General features: G+C 35.4%; 1 protein-coding gene across 1 annotated transcript in view; it reads right to left on the reverse strand.

Annotated features, from left to right (window-relative positions):
• Positions 1 to 14,303, reverse strand: part of LOC306866268 (zinc finger protein GLIS3-like) — a gene marked incomplete at both ends in the record, with an annotated part of 29,941 nt that extends 15,638 nt beyond the window's left edge. Inside the window, 4 exon segments of the mRNA XM_079411361.1 lie at positions 5,610 to 6,104; positions 7,753 to 8,314; positions 11,735 to 11,903; positions 14,030 to 14,303. Coding sequence (XP_079267487.1) covers positions 5,610 to 6,104; positions 7,753 to 8,314; positions 11,735 to 11,903; positions 14,030 to 14,303 — 1,500 coding nt within the window.
• Between the last annotated feature and the right edge of the window lie 3,164 nt (positions 14,304 to 17,467).

The following is a 17,467-nucleotide window of genomic DNA, read 5'->3' on the forward strand; positions in this document are numbered from 1 at the left end:
ATCCCAGCTGTCCTCTGCCTCACAAACACCAGCCACAGAAAAGAGCCGATCAATAAGCATTCAGATCAGGCCCGCTGGGAAAACAGACGTCCAGCCGTGTCTGTGCACTCGAGGACCTTTCACACGGACTTTATTTAATAAAGCTCAGAGTCCTGTTGGCCGCTCGCAGAGACCGAGCTCTGAATAGACGGCAACATGGCTCCAATGTGCCGCTCAAAGTCACAAGCGGCCCCTGACAGGCCGTGGCAGCACGCCATGCACCGTCACATAATGACAGCGAGTGCCAGCAGTCGAGCGAACGTTCCTCCGTGTGTTTAACATCACCCAGACAACTACAACTTTTCATTATCATTTATTTAATGCTAGGAAAGGGACAATCTAGAATGCTTAAAGGGTCAGTTCACCCAAAAATTAAAATTCTGTCATTAATTACTCACCCTCATCTCGTCCCAAAACCGTAAGACCTTCATTAATCTTCAGAACACAAATTAAGATATATTTGATGAAATCTGAGAGCTCTCTGACCCTCCATAGACAGCAAGGATATTACCACGATCAACAGACAGAAACTGAGTTTCTGAGTTTGCGTCATTTAAAAGCACTGTTTTAAAGCATTAAGCCACGTTAATCATTTTCCTTATAATGGTTTTGGGAGAAAAACGCTTAACGCGTAATTAAAAGCGTTGTGGTCTTATTCTGGACTCATCTGCTTGTCTGTACATAGTATGCTTTATTAATAATGTATTTACTGAGTTTGGTCTTTAAAACACAGTTTTAATGCATTAAGCCACGTTAAGCGTTTTAGAATGTCTCTTAGGAAATGCCGGAGATGAATGTGTCTCGACAGGGTTCGGTATTTGAAGTGATAAATTATTGCATTCGCTCGTACGATAAAGCAGAACGTAAGGCCTTTATATTCTTATGTGGGTTTGAAGTGAAAGGTCAATCAAAATCGTCAAGTTAACAAAGGTAACTGGAAATTGGAGGATGAGGGATCACTCACATGATCAAAACGAGAGAAACTCGCTGTGCTTTAGCCGTGATGGCCGTTTGAAGCTCTATTGTTTGAGATCGCATCTGTTAAACGGTTAAAAGCTCTGATCCCATTTCACATGAACAAAGAGCGTTTTCTTAAGAGACAGATTAGAGAGTCGTATCCCTCCTTACAGCTGTTGAAAACCTTGGCAGACCTGATCGTGATGATGATTGTATTAAGCGACTAAGAAAACAGCAGAGTTTCAGCTTATAAAGCATGTGCTAATCAGATGATCACAAACACAGCCAGAGGCATCAAGCACAACAAGTATTGTGTGCTACCATGCTACAGAGATAGTATCATAATAATATACTATCATACCCAACTATACCATATTCATTTGTGCAGCAGAAACTCCTTAGCATGCTATCACTTGCAAAAAATCATGTAAAAACTGCACTTTTTATTAGTGTACACACACTTATGCATTGAATGGGTGTTTCGATGGGTTTGTAGAGTTAATATGTAGTTGCCAGGGGTTTTCTTCTTGCCTCGTATGAAAAGAGTTTTTTTCACCTGTTTTATTGTTCAGCACATGAAAGTCATTATTGAAATCAGCATGAATTAGAAGTTTTTATTGGTAGATTGATGGATGATTAGGTAGATAGATAGACCATTGGATAGATAAGTGAATGGATAAATAGATAAATAGGTAGTCGGATAGATAGATAGATAGTTTAGTGGATAGACAGATTGGCAGATATTTAGATGGTTGGATAGGATACATAAATTGATAGATGGATGGATAGATAAAGGGACAGATATATAGTTGGGTAGAAAGATGGATAATCAGATGGATGGATGGATGGATGAATGGAAATGTCAACGAGGGATAGATAGACTGATAGATAGATAGTTGGTTTATAGATGGATTGACAGATACTCAGATAGACAGATGATAGATGATGGATAGATAGACGGATGGTAGATGATGGATGCATAAATCAATAGATGGATGAATGGATAGATAGATAGATAGATAGATAGATAGATAGATAGATAGATAGATAGATAGATAGATAGATAGATAGATAGATAGATAGATGATAGTTGAGTGGATAGACAGCTGAATAGATAGATGATGGATGCACAAAAGCAGTCATGAGTAGCACAGGTATATTTGTAGCAATAGACAACAATACATTGTATGGATCAAAATTATACATTTTTCTTTTATGCCAAAAATCATTAGGATATTAAGATCATGTTCCATGAAGATATTTTGTGAATTTCCTACTGTAAATATATCAAAACTTCATTTTTGATTAGTAATATGCATTGCTAAGAACTTAATTTGAACAACTTTAAAGGAGATTTTCTCAATATTTATATTTTTTTGCTCCCTCAGATTCCAGATTTTCAAATAGTTGTATCTCAGCCAAATATTGTCCGATCCTAACAAACCATACATCAGTGGAATGTTTTTTTATTTATTCAGCTTTCAGATGATGTATAAATCTCAATTTAAAAAAATGGACCCTTATGACTGGTTTTGTGTTCCAGGGTCACATATATGGATGGACAGATAGATGAGGCTGAGCATGCTGGGACTGGTCTGCGATTGTTCAGGTCATCAGATCTGTGTCATTATGCTGCAGTGACTCTTGGATCTGTTTACTGTCGACTCCATTCACTAGAGCTCAAAGACGCTGAGGTGATTCAGTCCACAGACAACAAACTACTGCGCTTTACACAAGAAAGACTCTTTGTGTCTGAGTTTTGTCTTTCTTTGTCTTTCCTTACGCTCACTGGAAAACCATCCGGCGCCATGGCAACAGCTTCTTTAATGAGTAAGTGTGCGGAGCTAAAGGTTGACCACAGGTATGTGTGCGCTATTAATGATTGATCAGCTCTGATCGCTGAAGGAAACAACACACTCCTGAAGAAAATCACAACACCAGAGGACAAACATGCACAGTTTACCTGCTCTACAGGGTCTAGATGAGAAACATTCCTTCTACTAGAGATGCTGCTTATAGATCATGATCTGATCAAACCCCTAACACTGAACAACCACAACACCCTAGCAACCCCATAGCAACGTGATAAAGGCACTAAGACAACTGCATAGCAACAGCCTTGCACAGTGGTGATGAGCTTTGCATGCACTGTAAAATGTTTTCATCAGCATCTTTGTTTCTATGCATTTAAAATGTTTTTTGTACCATTTTCAGGGTTTCAGCTCTATTTTCCTCATTAATTGTATCATAATATTGAATGAATGATACTTTGGTTTTATGAAATTGATGTGTTTAATTGTCTAAATTTTCTTAAATCAAGACATTTAGAAGCAAAATGACATGAAACCTTTTGTTTTCTGAGAAACTGAATGAAATATAGTTTTTTTTTTAATTAAAATAAGAATAAATGTTTGCCAATGGAGTCAGAAAAGCTTTACCAAATCAACTTCACTGAAAGGAAAAACAGTTCCCCATCGACAGATATTTGTTCTTATTTAAATTCCTATTTTTATTTATTTTTAAAGTTTTTAATTTTAATAAAGTTTTTTTAAATTTAATATTTTGTATTTTGAGGGGATTTTATCATACTAAATTATATTTATGCAGTAATTATAATCCATTATAATTATAATTATTATCCATTATAACCTGTTAAGGGCTTTTTGATCATAAACCTGAAAATTAAATTTCTTGTAAATCTTTAATGCTTTGGAGCACAGACTTAAGTTTGGTCTCTTTTTAAAGAAGACACTTGGTAGATTATTGCAGAATTGAAAAAGGTTTTAAAAAGTGTAACAATTAAAAAGTTTAATTGTTATATTATTAATTTAATTATTAATTATTACTATTAAATAATTATGACAGATACACAAAAATACTATTTAAATTTTTTTTATGGAATATATGTTAACCAAAACCTGTTTTACTCTAAAACGGCAAGAAAATCTAAACAAATTGTGTTAAAAAAGCACATTCAAGAGCCTTTTTTTTTTCAGGAAATCTAGTATATTAAAAAAAGCCTCTCGGCCCGACTGGTGTCCAGCACGCTGTCCATTTGATTGAAGCGCATGGCAGGAGGCAGTCGTGTCTCTGCCAGAGCTTAAATGTGAGTCTTTTGTCCCTTTTTAATAACTGCATAATTGCACAAACTCCCATGTCAATTATAAAGGATAATCACTAATTAGCTGATGGCTGGAGTTAAAAGAGAGGAGAAAAACTCACAGATGAAGCGTAATGCAGCTTCTCCACAACACAACTCTACTGATTATATCGCCAGGGATTTTCTTTCTTGTTAATGTCTTAATGTTGATTATAGCTAGTCTGAACCTTCAAAAGAGTCTCTCCTAGACAAAAAGACATAGAGGGCTTTTTCTGCTGTTAATGCTGCAACAATAGATAGAAGAAGACAAGTAATACCCTGAAGCTCTGCAGTGTTGCAATGTGCTGCAGAAATAAAATACAAGAGATCAGTGGATGAATCCACTGGGGGGTGTCGTTACCCTGCGCCGTCTAAAACACAAGCATTTAATAAAGTGCTTGTTTGTGCACATCTCTTAATTATTCTAAATAAAAAGTTCCTTAATGGTTCTTTAATGATATCAAAAGTTCGTGGTGTGGTATGGTTCGTGTTGGGAACACAACTGCAAAGAGAGCGTTGTTTTGAACGGTGTTGGCTTTTGTATAGCTGTGTCTGCACTTTAAACTAATATAGAGGAGATACTTTCACCTCTGAAGCACTGGAACTGAACCAGAAATATATATATATATATACAGCAAAAATAATATCTAACACTAGATATTCTACTAGATAAAAATAATTCAGACACACACACAGTTTTATATTAATATGCTGAATTATTATTATTATTTTTTTTTTATTGTAAAGTTTTAGTAATTAAACATCTTTTACTTAGTAAGTAAAAATTTGTATTACTAGTTTTTATTTCATATGTCTATACAATTTATATATATATTTTTTTATTTTAGTTTTAGTTATTTTAGTACTTCAAATTAAAATGAGAAATGCTGCCTTGGCAACCAGTTAAAAAATACTAAATAAAATGTTTTTTTTAAATATATTTTATTGTATCATTATATAGTATCATTGAGATACTAATATTGTTTTCTATTAATATTAGAGTTTAATATAAAGAGTTTTTATACAAATGTTTATAATTTTTTTAATGTCTATATAGTATATAATTTTAGTACTTTCTGTTAAACTAAATTAAAGTGCTAAATGCTGCCTTAGCAACTAATTGAAATAAAAATAAGTTTGTTTTTTATATTTTATTGTATTCCAGTTAATGTTTATATTATTTCCAGTTAATCTTTTTAAATTATTTTACTGTTTATTATTTAAAATCATTACTATATTTCTTATAATTTACCTATATTTCACATAAAAGTTGTATTTTTACAAATATATCAAAGTTATTTTATATATATATATTGCATTTGGTGTGTATATATTTATGTATATGATTTAAAAATGTGTGTGTGTGTATGTACCCATTATTATTATTTACTGTTATTGCATGTATTTAATTTTTAGCCTGTGCTTGCACATATAGAGACCTTTTACTGTCAGATTTAAAACTCCATCGACTCACCGAGCATTTGTTGGGTTTCTCCCCGGAGTGGACCCTCATGTGGATGAGGAGCTTGTAGCGTGCGTTGAAAGGCTTGTGTTTGCGAGGACACCCGGCCCAGAAGCAGGTGAAGTCCTCGCCCTTGCGCTGGTCGACGTGGATCTTCTCGATGTGCTTGACCAGCTCCTCTCGCTGGCCGTAAATGGCGCCGCAGTCCAGCCAGTGGCAGCAGTGTCCTCCGCTGACGTCCTCCTCCTCGTCCTCCTCCAGCATCGGGTAGAGCGTCGACGGAAGGACCCTGAGATTGTCTGAAGAGGCCGCTGGGATCTGAACGTGAGATGCTTGCAGATGGGAATTATAGGGTGGTGGAGGGCCTCTAGGAGGACTAGGAGTCCTAATAATAGCGGCCAGTTCGAATTGAAGCTGTATTGAAGGCGACAGGCTGTTTTTTGTCCCAGTTTGGATCTCCTGTCCAGGTAGAAGTTGGTGCTCCACCACTAGATTGGTGAATTGGTCTTCTAGTGCACTGTAAAAAATTACCGTGATTTTAATGGTAAAAGACTGTAAAAATGCTAAAGTAAAAACCTATTAATCGGTTAATGGTAAGTTCCCCTACTATATATGGTGAAAAACTGTATTGAACATTACATTACAATTTTAAAATACCATTTTTGGAAGTGGAAAAAGAATGTATAATTTACTGTTAATACCGTAATTACCATAAATTGACATTCCCAGAATTCCCTGCATTACATTTCAAATTTGTGACCCTGGACCACAAAACCAGTCATAATGGTCATTTTTGGAAGTTGAATAAATCATCTTTCCATTGATGTATGGTTTGTTATGATAGGACAATATTTGTCTGAGATACAACTATTTGAAAATCTGGAATCTGAGGGTGCAAAAAAATCGGAATATTGAAAAAGTTGCCTTTAAAGTTGTCCAAATGAAATTCTTAGCAATGCATGTTAATAATGAAAAATTAAGTTTTGATATATTTACAGTAGGAAATTTACAAACTATCTTCATGGAACATGATATTTACTTAATATCCCAATCATTTTTGGCATAAAAGAACTATGGATAATTTTGACCCATACAATGTATTGTTGGCTATTACTACAAATATACCTGTGCTACTGATGACAGCTTTTGTGCTCCAGAGTTACATTTGAAGATTTTTCATAGAAATAAGTATGTTTCTTGTTAGTTTTTCTTATCAGTTGACACTGACACTGTGCACCTTCTATATATGTTAGTATTTAAAAGCTGCTTGTGACAGGCTTTGGTTCATCATGTGACTTTCTCATCAGCTCCTGCTTTTGGTGGTTATCAGTGTAATACAAATGTACAAAACAGATTTCAGTACTTCAATAGGTTAGTATATTAACATTATATCAGTTAATAATATTATGGTATTTAAATATAAATTTAAGGTAAATCCGTAAAATACGGAAAATGAAAAATGAAAAAAGGCATGCAAATGAAAAAGAAAGCATCTTCATCTGTTTGACAGCACGTTTAAAAAAATATATTATTAGCCTAAATAAGCTGACGAAATACTACATTACTGTAACTGTGAAACGTTATGTAAGCTGGCTACTTTTACAACTTAAAAAAATTAATCATGGTTTAACTATTAACTGAATTGCCTATAAATTATATTTATTATTACATAAAATAAATACAAATTAAAAAATGGTTACTATAGTTAAACCATGGTAAATTAACCACACTAACCATAGTTTACCATGGTATTTTTACTGGTAACTGTGGTTATACAAATGGTAATCAATACATGGTTACTACACTTTTACTATAATAAAACCAGAGTTAATTTTCGTGAGCATTGTTGGGGTCCCCTGTTGTGGTCTGTGCTACATGCAGCGTGTTTTTTTGTTGAGAGTATTTGGAGCGCGTTTCTGTTTTTTGGTTGTGTTGTGAGTATTTTCAGCACGTGCTGTCAAACTGATGAAGATGTTTTCTTAATTTGCAGGTGCTTTTTATGTTTGCATGTGTTTTCTTAAGTTGCAGCACGTTAACCTCTCTCGGCCACCGTAGTAAATCCTAAAAATGTTGCTACCGTATTGTTTACGGTAAAATTCAGGCAACCACAGCTGCCAGTTTTTTTTACCGTAAAGTTTACGGAATTTTTTTTACAGTGTGGCGTCGCCTCCAACTGCTGCATGCGGAAACATTCAGTGTCATCAGAGAGCGTCTGAATTGACCTGTCTTTGGTGATGTGTTTGCTGGAGTTGGGATGAGGGATGCAGCTGCCTCTGATTCCCAGCAGGTGTCCACAAACATCAGACTGCAGAGGAGAAGGAGTGGGGCGTGAGGCCGGCGAAGTGCGAGAACCGATGATGTACGCCACCAACGACGTGGGCGAGGTTCGGATGATGGAGTTGAGGTCGAGGCCGATGCCATCGGACAGAGGAGACAAGGACAGCGCTCGCTTTTTGGAGCGGGCTGAGAGCCGTGGACTGCTGGCATCCTCCTTGAAGAGATAATGTGGTAGAGACGCGGGGTTGGAGACAGATTCGGACATGGAGGTCCCGGGAATGAGATTGGGATCAGCTGCTTCTGAAGCCTGGCTAAACCCTAGCCCTAAAGGAGGCAGAACGCGGTAACCGTAGGGCCAGTCCAGCTTACTGCTGCGAATCGATTGAGTCTCGGCGATGCTGAGGGTGGTCGAGGCCAGGGACTCTCTGGACAGCAAACACCTGCAATAGATCACCCAAATTATGTTTACCACAGAGCTTATTTTCTCATGAATTCACTCCAGGGGCTTCATTTATAAAGCGTGCGTTAGGGGTGGGTGGATCGATTCTAATATCGATACCAACGTTGGTATTGGTATTGGATCGATACTAACCCGATTAGATTGATAATTTAGGTTAATTTTCTCTCCTCTACACTTAACCCTTGTTCGTCAATCAAAAAAAGTTACACATAGGTCCATAGTGGACAAAAATATCTGTGTCAAAAAAACTGTCATAAAAATGTGAAGCTTGGGAGCACAGAGTTAAGTTTGGGCTCATTTTAAAGAAGACCTATGGCAGATTATTGTCTGTAATGTTTAAAAAGTGAAACCAAAAAAGTTATAGAGGTTTAAGTTTATGAAAATTATTTATGAACAATATTTTATATAAAATATATATTTTATGAAACATGTAGAACTCTAAACCTGCTAGTAAATCAAAGCCATACATCTAAACAAGTTGTGTTCCAAATTTGAGGTTGATATCTCAAAAAATGAGCTCTCAGTAAGATTTTGTTTGGGCGCAGTACCACATTTTCCCCATTAGATGCCAGCAAAACTCCGCTGGTGCACACAGTGCTTGGATTTGTGATTTGCAGTAGAGTTTTTCTCTCTCAAATATTACAAGCGCACATTTTTTTATGGCACACATACAAACCACACTCCGACATCCATACCAACACACCCACACAATTACAGCTGCATTATTTATCCAATTGGCTCTATAATATGCAGAAGCAGAAAACAGGAATAAAGCGAGTATTTGCTTTACAGGCCAAACCTGAAAAAAAGTCACCATCTGGTAAAAAAAAATAATAATTTTGAAACCTTGCCAACAGAATGAAAGCGTATTAACAAAAATTGCATCATTTTACAGTTAAACGGCACTGTGATTAAAAATAGCAGTTTTAATGGGTTTCAATGAGGACATTTTTGTCCTTAAGGTCCTGAGAGGAACTATTTTGTGTACCTAGTGCAAAACAGATTTATTAAAGGAAATGGAAGTGAAACAGTAAAATTCCAATAAAAATACACACCTGAGCCAAAATTTATGCAGTTGGCAATAACACAGGCAAAATTATCAAAAAAACAAAACTGACAGGACAAAAATGTCCAAAAGGTCGCACGAGGCTTTATACATTCAACAAAGAGTAGACATGTCTGTGTGTATTTATGCCACTCTTTTCACGTCTCGTATTTCACGTCTACAAAGTGTAATTGGTCATTTAAATGTATGTTATTAAAAGGAAAAATTATCGGTATCGGTGATACTGACCCTGTATTTACTTGGTATCAGATCGATACCAAAATTTGCTCATCTCAATTGCTCTATTTGCAAAGTATCTATTTCACATCTTTGACGTGGTAAAGTGCTTAGCGTCACGTCAGGGTCTGAGCAGACGTAAACATTTTTTCTTGTTTGAGTATTGCAGGTTTTGGAAATGTAAGCTGTTTTTGCAGCTCGCTGTTCTAAATGAAAGAATATGGACGATGACTGTTGATCTTTTACATGTTAATGACGTTAATTAGGAGTCGTTTGCAAGGCAGAGAGCTGAAAGCATTCAGTTGCACGCAAGTTCAAGATCATTTGTGTCCATGGAGCACAAAAGCAGTCTTAAGTCGCTGGGGAATATTTGCAGCAATAGCCAAAAATACATTGTATGGGTCAAAATTATACATTTTTCTTTTATGGCAAAAATCATTAGGATATTAAGTAAAGATCTTGTTCCATGAAAATATTTTGTAAATTTCTTAACATAAAGATATCAAAACTTCATTTTTGATTAGTAATATGCATTGCTAAGAACTTCATTTGAACAACTTTAAAGGTGATTTTCTCAATATTTAGATTTTTTTGCTCCCTCAGATTCCAGATTTTCAAATAGTTGTATCTCAGACAAATATTGTCCTATCATAACAAACCATACATCAATGGAAAGATTATTTATTCATATGCATAAATCTCTGAATGATGTATACTTAAGACTGGCTTTGTGGTCCAGGGTCACATCTGAAAGAGATGCGTATGTGTGTTTTCTGTGCGTACGCTCATTCTACGACTCACACGCATATATGCATATTTGAGAGATGATCGTAAGATCAATTTTAGGATGATTTCTGCGCAACATTTTATAAAGGAGGCCCCAGATGACTTTCTCTCTACTTTGAGAATATCCCAGTCACTCTTTTCCATTAATTTAAAGTGGACTAGGGCTGTCAAACTCCAAAATCAAGATACATAATGGATCACAACAGCAGTTTACATGATTCCCAAGTCTATATTCAAGTAATTAAAATTGTTGTTCACTGAAAAATCCCCCCAAATTGGTTCCATTACATATGCTGTGTGAGGTTTGTCGCAGGAACACTGGAAATAAATTTAGGTTATAAAAACATTGTGGGAGCATTATTTTGAAATGTTTGTAAAACGTTAATATGGTTTCTTGTCGTGATTATAAAGTTTAATGGTTACAAAAATGTTTCTTACAGCGTTCTACAAACATTATTTTCACCCAAAATGTTATTTTGAACATTTATTTTTAATATTCTGCAAACATTAAAATGTCCAGTTTTCTTGTCATTATTAGAACATTATTTAAAGGTTATAAAAACGTTTCATAGAATGCTGAAGTAAAATCATGTTAATCTCAGAATGTTTTCTCTCAATGTTATGAGAACATATATCGAATATTAGTAAAGTTATGAGAACATCCCATGAACATTACTTTAAGAATGTTTTGTCCAAACATTTATATAACTTTTAAAAGACATTCTTTGTTCACTGGGAAGAGACATCCAATGCTATTGGCATAAATGCTTTCCATATGTCATTTCTTCTCCATGTGACTTTTATAGTCCATTTAAGATCTTAACCAGAGGAGATGAAAGAGAGAAAGGGTGTAAACAATGACGTGCCAAGTCTGAATATGAAGAAGCATGAATGAGACTTTAAAGCTTTTGGTAAAAAGGAAGGTTTTCAGTGGATAATGACTATATAGACCTGTTCGGCTTTGAAATATATTGTGCAAATGGACTATTTATATGGTACTTTTTGGAGTTTGACAGCCTGTAGACAATGCATGCTTTTGTTGTACATACATAAAAACATATTCTTTTGTTTCTTATGGAATACAGAAATTAATTCCTTGTTCAGTCTTAAATATAATTGGTGTCCATGGTTCTACGAAGAACCTTTATCATCCATGGAATCTTTCAATTCCACAAAAGGTTCTTACAATTATTAAAAAGTTCTTCACACTAAGATAAAAATGGTTCTTTTAAGAACTGATCACTGAAAGGTTCTTTGAGGAACCCAAACTGGTTCTTCTATATGGCATCACTGTGAAGAACTCTTTATTTCTAAGTGTTTAAGGATATTAACCTGGCATCAGTGAAGGGAACGGTGAGTGAATGAGGTGGGCCGTTTTGGACTGAAGTCTGTGAAGAAACCGGACCCAAACTCTGGACCAGCATGGCATTGCTCGTCATCTGCAGGTTTGAACCGCCACACAGCCCAAACACTTTTCTGTTCATCCCCAAAGACAGGTAACCTGAGAAAGAGTCACGTTTCATCAGACGTTCATGATAATGATTCACTTCTCCTGCACTATACTGTATACAATCCTGTCAAATTTTAACAAAATCAAACTTTCAAGTTTGTAAAAAAATCTTGAACTCCTGCTGCACGGTCATGTAATGCTAAAGTTCAGACTGTCAGAATAAAATCTAGCCATTAAAGAGCAGGCACTAAAAGACTCTAAACCAGTCTCCAGCAGAGAACTAATAATCAAGCTCTGCGTTTCCAATAGATCAGTCAGTTCTGCCCTGGAGATAGAATTATTTTCCTTCCTTGTACAGCATAACAGGACTATGATTGGTCTGTTCAGATGCATATCCTGATTACCCAGAACTGCTTATTCTACCTTTATTGTTTTTCATGCTGTAGATTAAGTAACTTCACGAGAATTTCTTATGTTTGCAAATTGCACATTAAGATTGCAGTAAGAATTCTGATATTTTAAGATCACTTGCGAAGCGCAATGATTCAGGGCTCAATAATAATGATGGTGTCTTTTCATGCTTTGCAAATTTATACTGACTATTAAATATTAAGTTGAATATTGTTGCAGATTAAGTAATTAGCTGGTTTACATTTGGTTGATGTTTTCTTAAAATAGCAATAATGACTTAATCTCAGAAGCATCAATAATACTGAGTTATAAATCACAGATCAACCAGTAATTTCCAGATATTATTTAAAATTAGGAAGTTTTTGCAAACTTAACATTTAATGAAAACTATACATATTTTTGTTTGGACTACCAGAGCTTTTGTCCTCTAACGTGATATTTTTGGTCTCTATCAAACAGAAACACATGAATAATCATGGAATTCCTATAACAAACCCGTAAAGCCAAGGAAGCGTTTCTGCTCTGTTAAGTACTAATGAGTTTCTCTCTCTGCTTTGGTTCCATGGCTCGTTTGGGTACAAGCTTAGTTAATCATCAAAAATATGAGAGGTTTGTGGTGAAGACATGGACGGATGCTATTGAAGTATAAACCAGTAGACTGTAAAAAGTGATGTTGACTTAACTTAAAAACATTGAGGAAACCCCTTGCCTTAAAATTATCAAGTAAATAATAATTAAAAAAAATACGTTAAGTGAATTGTCAAATTAGCTTTTGAAGCTGCTTTGAACTGATCTATATAAAGTGCTGTATTGTGTAAAGCACCATTAGAAAATGCATTTCCAACACTATTTTCTATAAAAGTTGTTTTTTTATTAATTAATTAGATGGTGATGGTTGTAAAAATGAGGACTGGATGACGTCGGCTGAAGGAAAATCACACCAAAGGACATCATGAGCACGGATTAAGAAAGTCAATGGGCTTGATTTTGATTTCATGTTGACTTTATTCAACTGTATTATAGACTGATTAAGTGCAATTGTGATGAGAATACATGTCTTCGCTTTGTACTGACAGTCTGAGATGAAATGAAGGCTGAAAGTGCTGTTTAAATGGCAGTGGGGATGTTCAATAGTCCCCTATCTAATTCAAAGCATCATGTCTCATCTTCTGGCTCACTGAGCTGAGCATTATGGGTAGAGTGGAGCTCAGACATGAAGATATGGCCTATTTCCCTTATACCTTTTAAATTGTGTCCCTGGAGCACAAAAGCAGTCATCAGTAACACAGGTATATTTGTAGCAATAGACAACAATACATTGTATGGATCACAATTATACATTTCTCTTTTATGCCAAAAATCATTAGGATATTAAGATCATGTTACATGTAGATATTTTGTACATTTACTACCGTAAAGATATAACATTTTTATTTTTGATATGCATTGCTAAGAACTTAATTTGAACAACTTTAAAGGAGATTTTCTCAATATTTAGATTTTTTTGCTCCCTCAGATTCCAGATTTTCAAATAGTTGTATCTCAGCCTAATATTGTCCGATCATAACAAACCATACATCAATGGAGAGCTTATTTATTCCTTCAGATGATGTATGAATCTCAATTTCAAAGAAATTTAAAAATTGTTTTTGTCATCCAGGGTCACATTTATTAACCACAGCTGCTCTTTCAAGCCACTGAACATGGCTTGTAGCAAATTCTAAGCATTCAAATTGGAGATGTTTATTGTTGTTTACCTTTCGTACCATTGTCCAGGCAGCTGGGTCGAGCTGACTGTTTGGAAGAGGATGCTGGGAGCGAAAGGGGCGGGGCTTGATGTTGTGAGGACTGCGGAAAGCCCAGCTTCCCATTGGTCAGCACCTGTCGGCGGAGGCTCAGCGTGGGAAGAAGGGCAGGGTTTCCAGATGTGACATCGGGATGGAGCGATGGAGAAGAAAAGTGACCCGTCTGGACCCTCAGGTGAGGAACCTGAGCCATACCAGACGGAGAAACCATCAGGTTACAGCCTTTCCCGTTCATGTCCGTCACTGGTCGACACAGAACATCATCTTCTGCGTTCAGATTTACATGGTAAGTAAGTAAGTAAGTAAGTACATTTTATTTATAGAGCACATTTAAATTCAGCTTACACTGACCAAAGTGCTGTACAAAACAATCATAAAATACATAAAATAAAATACAAATTAAAATCCAAGATAACAATACTAATCCATAATCCATAAATTAAAATTCAGGAAAGGCCATAGGATAAAGATGCGTTTTAAGTCTCGATTTAAAAACTGAAATAGACGGAGCACTCTTAATATCAGATGGCAACTGATTCCATAGCCGTGGCGCAACTACTGCAAAGGCTCTGTCACCTTTAAACTTAAGTCGTGACCGTGGGACATATAAAAGAGCTTTATTAGCAGATCTGAGGAAGCAGAATTAAATGAGATAAGATCAGACATGTATAATGGGGCTTGTCCATTAAGTGCCTTAAAAACAATCAACAAAATTTTGAATTGAATTCTAAAAGAGACAGGAAGCCAGTGGAGCGACGCTAAAATTGGAGTGATATGATCACGTTTTTTTGCACCAGTTAACAATCTGGCCGCTGCATTCTGGACCATCTGCAAACGAGCCAGTGAAGATTGGGAAAGACCTAGGTATAAGGAATTACAGTAGTGTAATCCTGATCACTACGGTCAAATAATTGTAAACATTAGATTCATAATTTAATGTTACATTTAATGTTAAAGGCCAAAGCATACTTCTTTTTTTTTACACGTACGTTAGCGTACGCATACATTTGTACGCACAGCCTTGCAAAGTATACTTCATTTGACTCGTAACTGTGGGACAAATACAGTATATTACAGTATATTTAAATATATACTCGTCGTGACATTTTTTTTTGTGTGAAATAAACGCTTCAGACGAATTTCTGCCGTGGTGACGTCATAGGAATAAAATAAACAGCGTCAAAATTAATCGTAAAAATTAGATCTTTTCAGATGAATATTTTTAATGTTAACAGTGAGACAAATATAGTATATTTAAAGATTTTGTCGTGGTGTTCTTTATGAAATCAAGCGCTTCAGACGAACTTCTGCCGCGGTGACGGGCATATATTTTAGGAGTGTCTATTTACACTAACTCTACCCACCAACATGTGAGATAATCACCATCGAAAAAAGACTCTTGCTTAACATCAGTTTCAGTAGCGTAGACTGTAAAGTGTGTTCTTTTTGACGCGATCGACCTGAGTTCGAACCCCCCTTTTGCCGAACTCTTTCTCTCCCTTTTCAAATCTCATATCGCATCAGAAAGGCATTTATTTTCAACATAAATGAAGGAAATAATCAAAAAGTTGAAAATAAAGTATCGTGTAGGTGTAGGGAGGGCTTTATTGTCCCAATAAGGTGGCATCCATTTAATATTTTGAATTAAAACTATAATTTACACTCAATACGTTATTATTGCGTACTGTTATATAAAATACTACAATACTGAGGTGCAGATAATTGCCACTATTTGCAATAAGTAATATAAATAGCAGAAAATTTGCTATTTTAACAGTGTAAATGAAAAATACTGCTATTTTCATGTAGTGTAAACAGAATCCATTGCTATTTGCACTTAGTGTAAACATAATGCAAATAGCTGCTGCCATATAATAAACAGCAACTAAATAATTATAAAAATTAGATATTTTCAGATGAATATTTTAATGCTAACAGTGAGATAAATACAGTATATTTACAGATGTTGTTTATAAACTGTTCAGATTTTACTGTTAAGTTATTTTTAAGCTTCATTACAAATAATAAAATCAATAATGTAAAATAAACATAAATGCGCGTTTGAAATCGTGCATTCACCAACATCCATGAAACAAACAAAGGTGTATGGATCTGATGTGATGTTTCCGACAGTCACTGATGAATCAGTGTCGGTAAACTCACCTGTTAAAGACCTTTACTCAAGTAATAAAGCGCTTCAGACGAACTTGTGCCGCGTGCCGTCATCGGGTCCGAGTTATTTCCCGCATTGTGGCTGAGATTGAGCGGAGTTTGTCGTGTTTAAAAGTGTTTGTTTGAATGTGAGTGAATGTGAGCTGCTGCTGCTGTTGTGTGTTGGTTTGTGATGGTTGTCAGGGGCGGGTAGATCAGCCTCATTTTGCCCTTTTGCCCCGCTAAACCTCCAGCATGTGAATGTTTGGCAGCATTACATCATGGCACGCTTTGTAAACACCATATTTGGATTCTTTTGGGATCCGCATGCGTTTTATTAATATAATTAATAATTACACCGACGTTACTGTAACTTGTTTTATAACTTTTGGAAGTATGTGCATTGTGTTTAATATTCATGCAATGCATTACAGGATTTACTCTGAAACTATTTTCCCTCAGAAATAATTACAAAGACTTACAGTTTCTTTTTTCAGCTGCTTACACACAGAATCTTTCCTTGTCACACAGTTTCTGAAAGCTGTCACTCAAACAGCAGAAGCACACACCAGATCCAGACACTAATTCTCAGCCTTTGACTCAGTTTTCAATCTCATTAAACACTTTTTGCTAAACACAACACACAGTTGTCTATAACAGGAATTAATATTATGGCAAAGGTGTTTGCAAATGTCTGCTTTTGAGATGTGTTTGTGATATTTTGTATGCAGTGCTTTATTTTGCAAGAGATGTGAGGTGTTTTGCATTTTGTGTAATTCTTGGATTTGTGAGTAAAGTTTTGAAAAAAAGAGGCAACGTTTTGAAAATGTGTGTTAGCAGCTGAAAAAAACTAATAATAATTGCAAAGAACATAAAAACAGAAAATATATATCAAGTCAAAATATTAATACATAATTTATAAACACTGAGAATTGGTGTAGGATTTCTTTGAAACAATTGTCACTCAGACATTGCTAGTAAATTTCACAATTCATTGTAAAGAAACACTGAATTAAATAAAAAATGTATATGAAATACAAATATATAGCCTAAAAAAGCTAGTAGAAATAACAAAAGCACAACAATTACTAAAACTTAATATAAACAAGGTTGTTTAATCTTCAGGAGACTTGAAAAGGTGCTGGAGAAAGGCACGGCTGATAAAAGCCCAGTATTATTACAGGATTCATCTGTGATCTAGTGCTGAGGCCGGTGTCTGTGTTCAGGGTGACCAAACAGGAATTAAAT

The sequence above is a fragment of the Barbus barbus genome (genome assembly GCF_936440315.1).
Source record: "Barbus barbus genome assembly, chromosome: 47".
NCBI classification, from domain to species: Eukaryota; Metazoa; Chordata; class Actinopteri; order Cypriniformes; family Cyprinidae; genus Barbus; species Barbus barbus.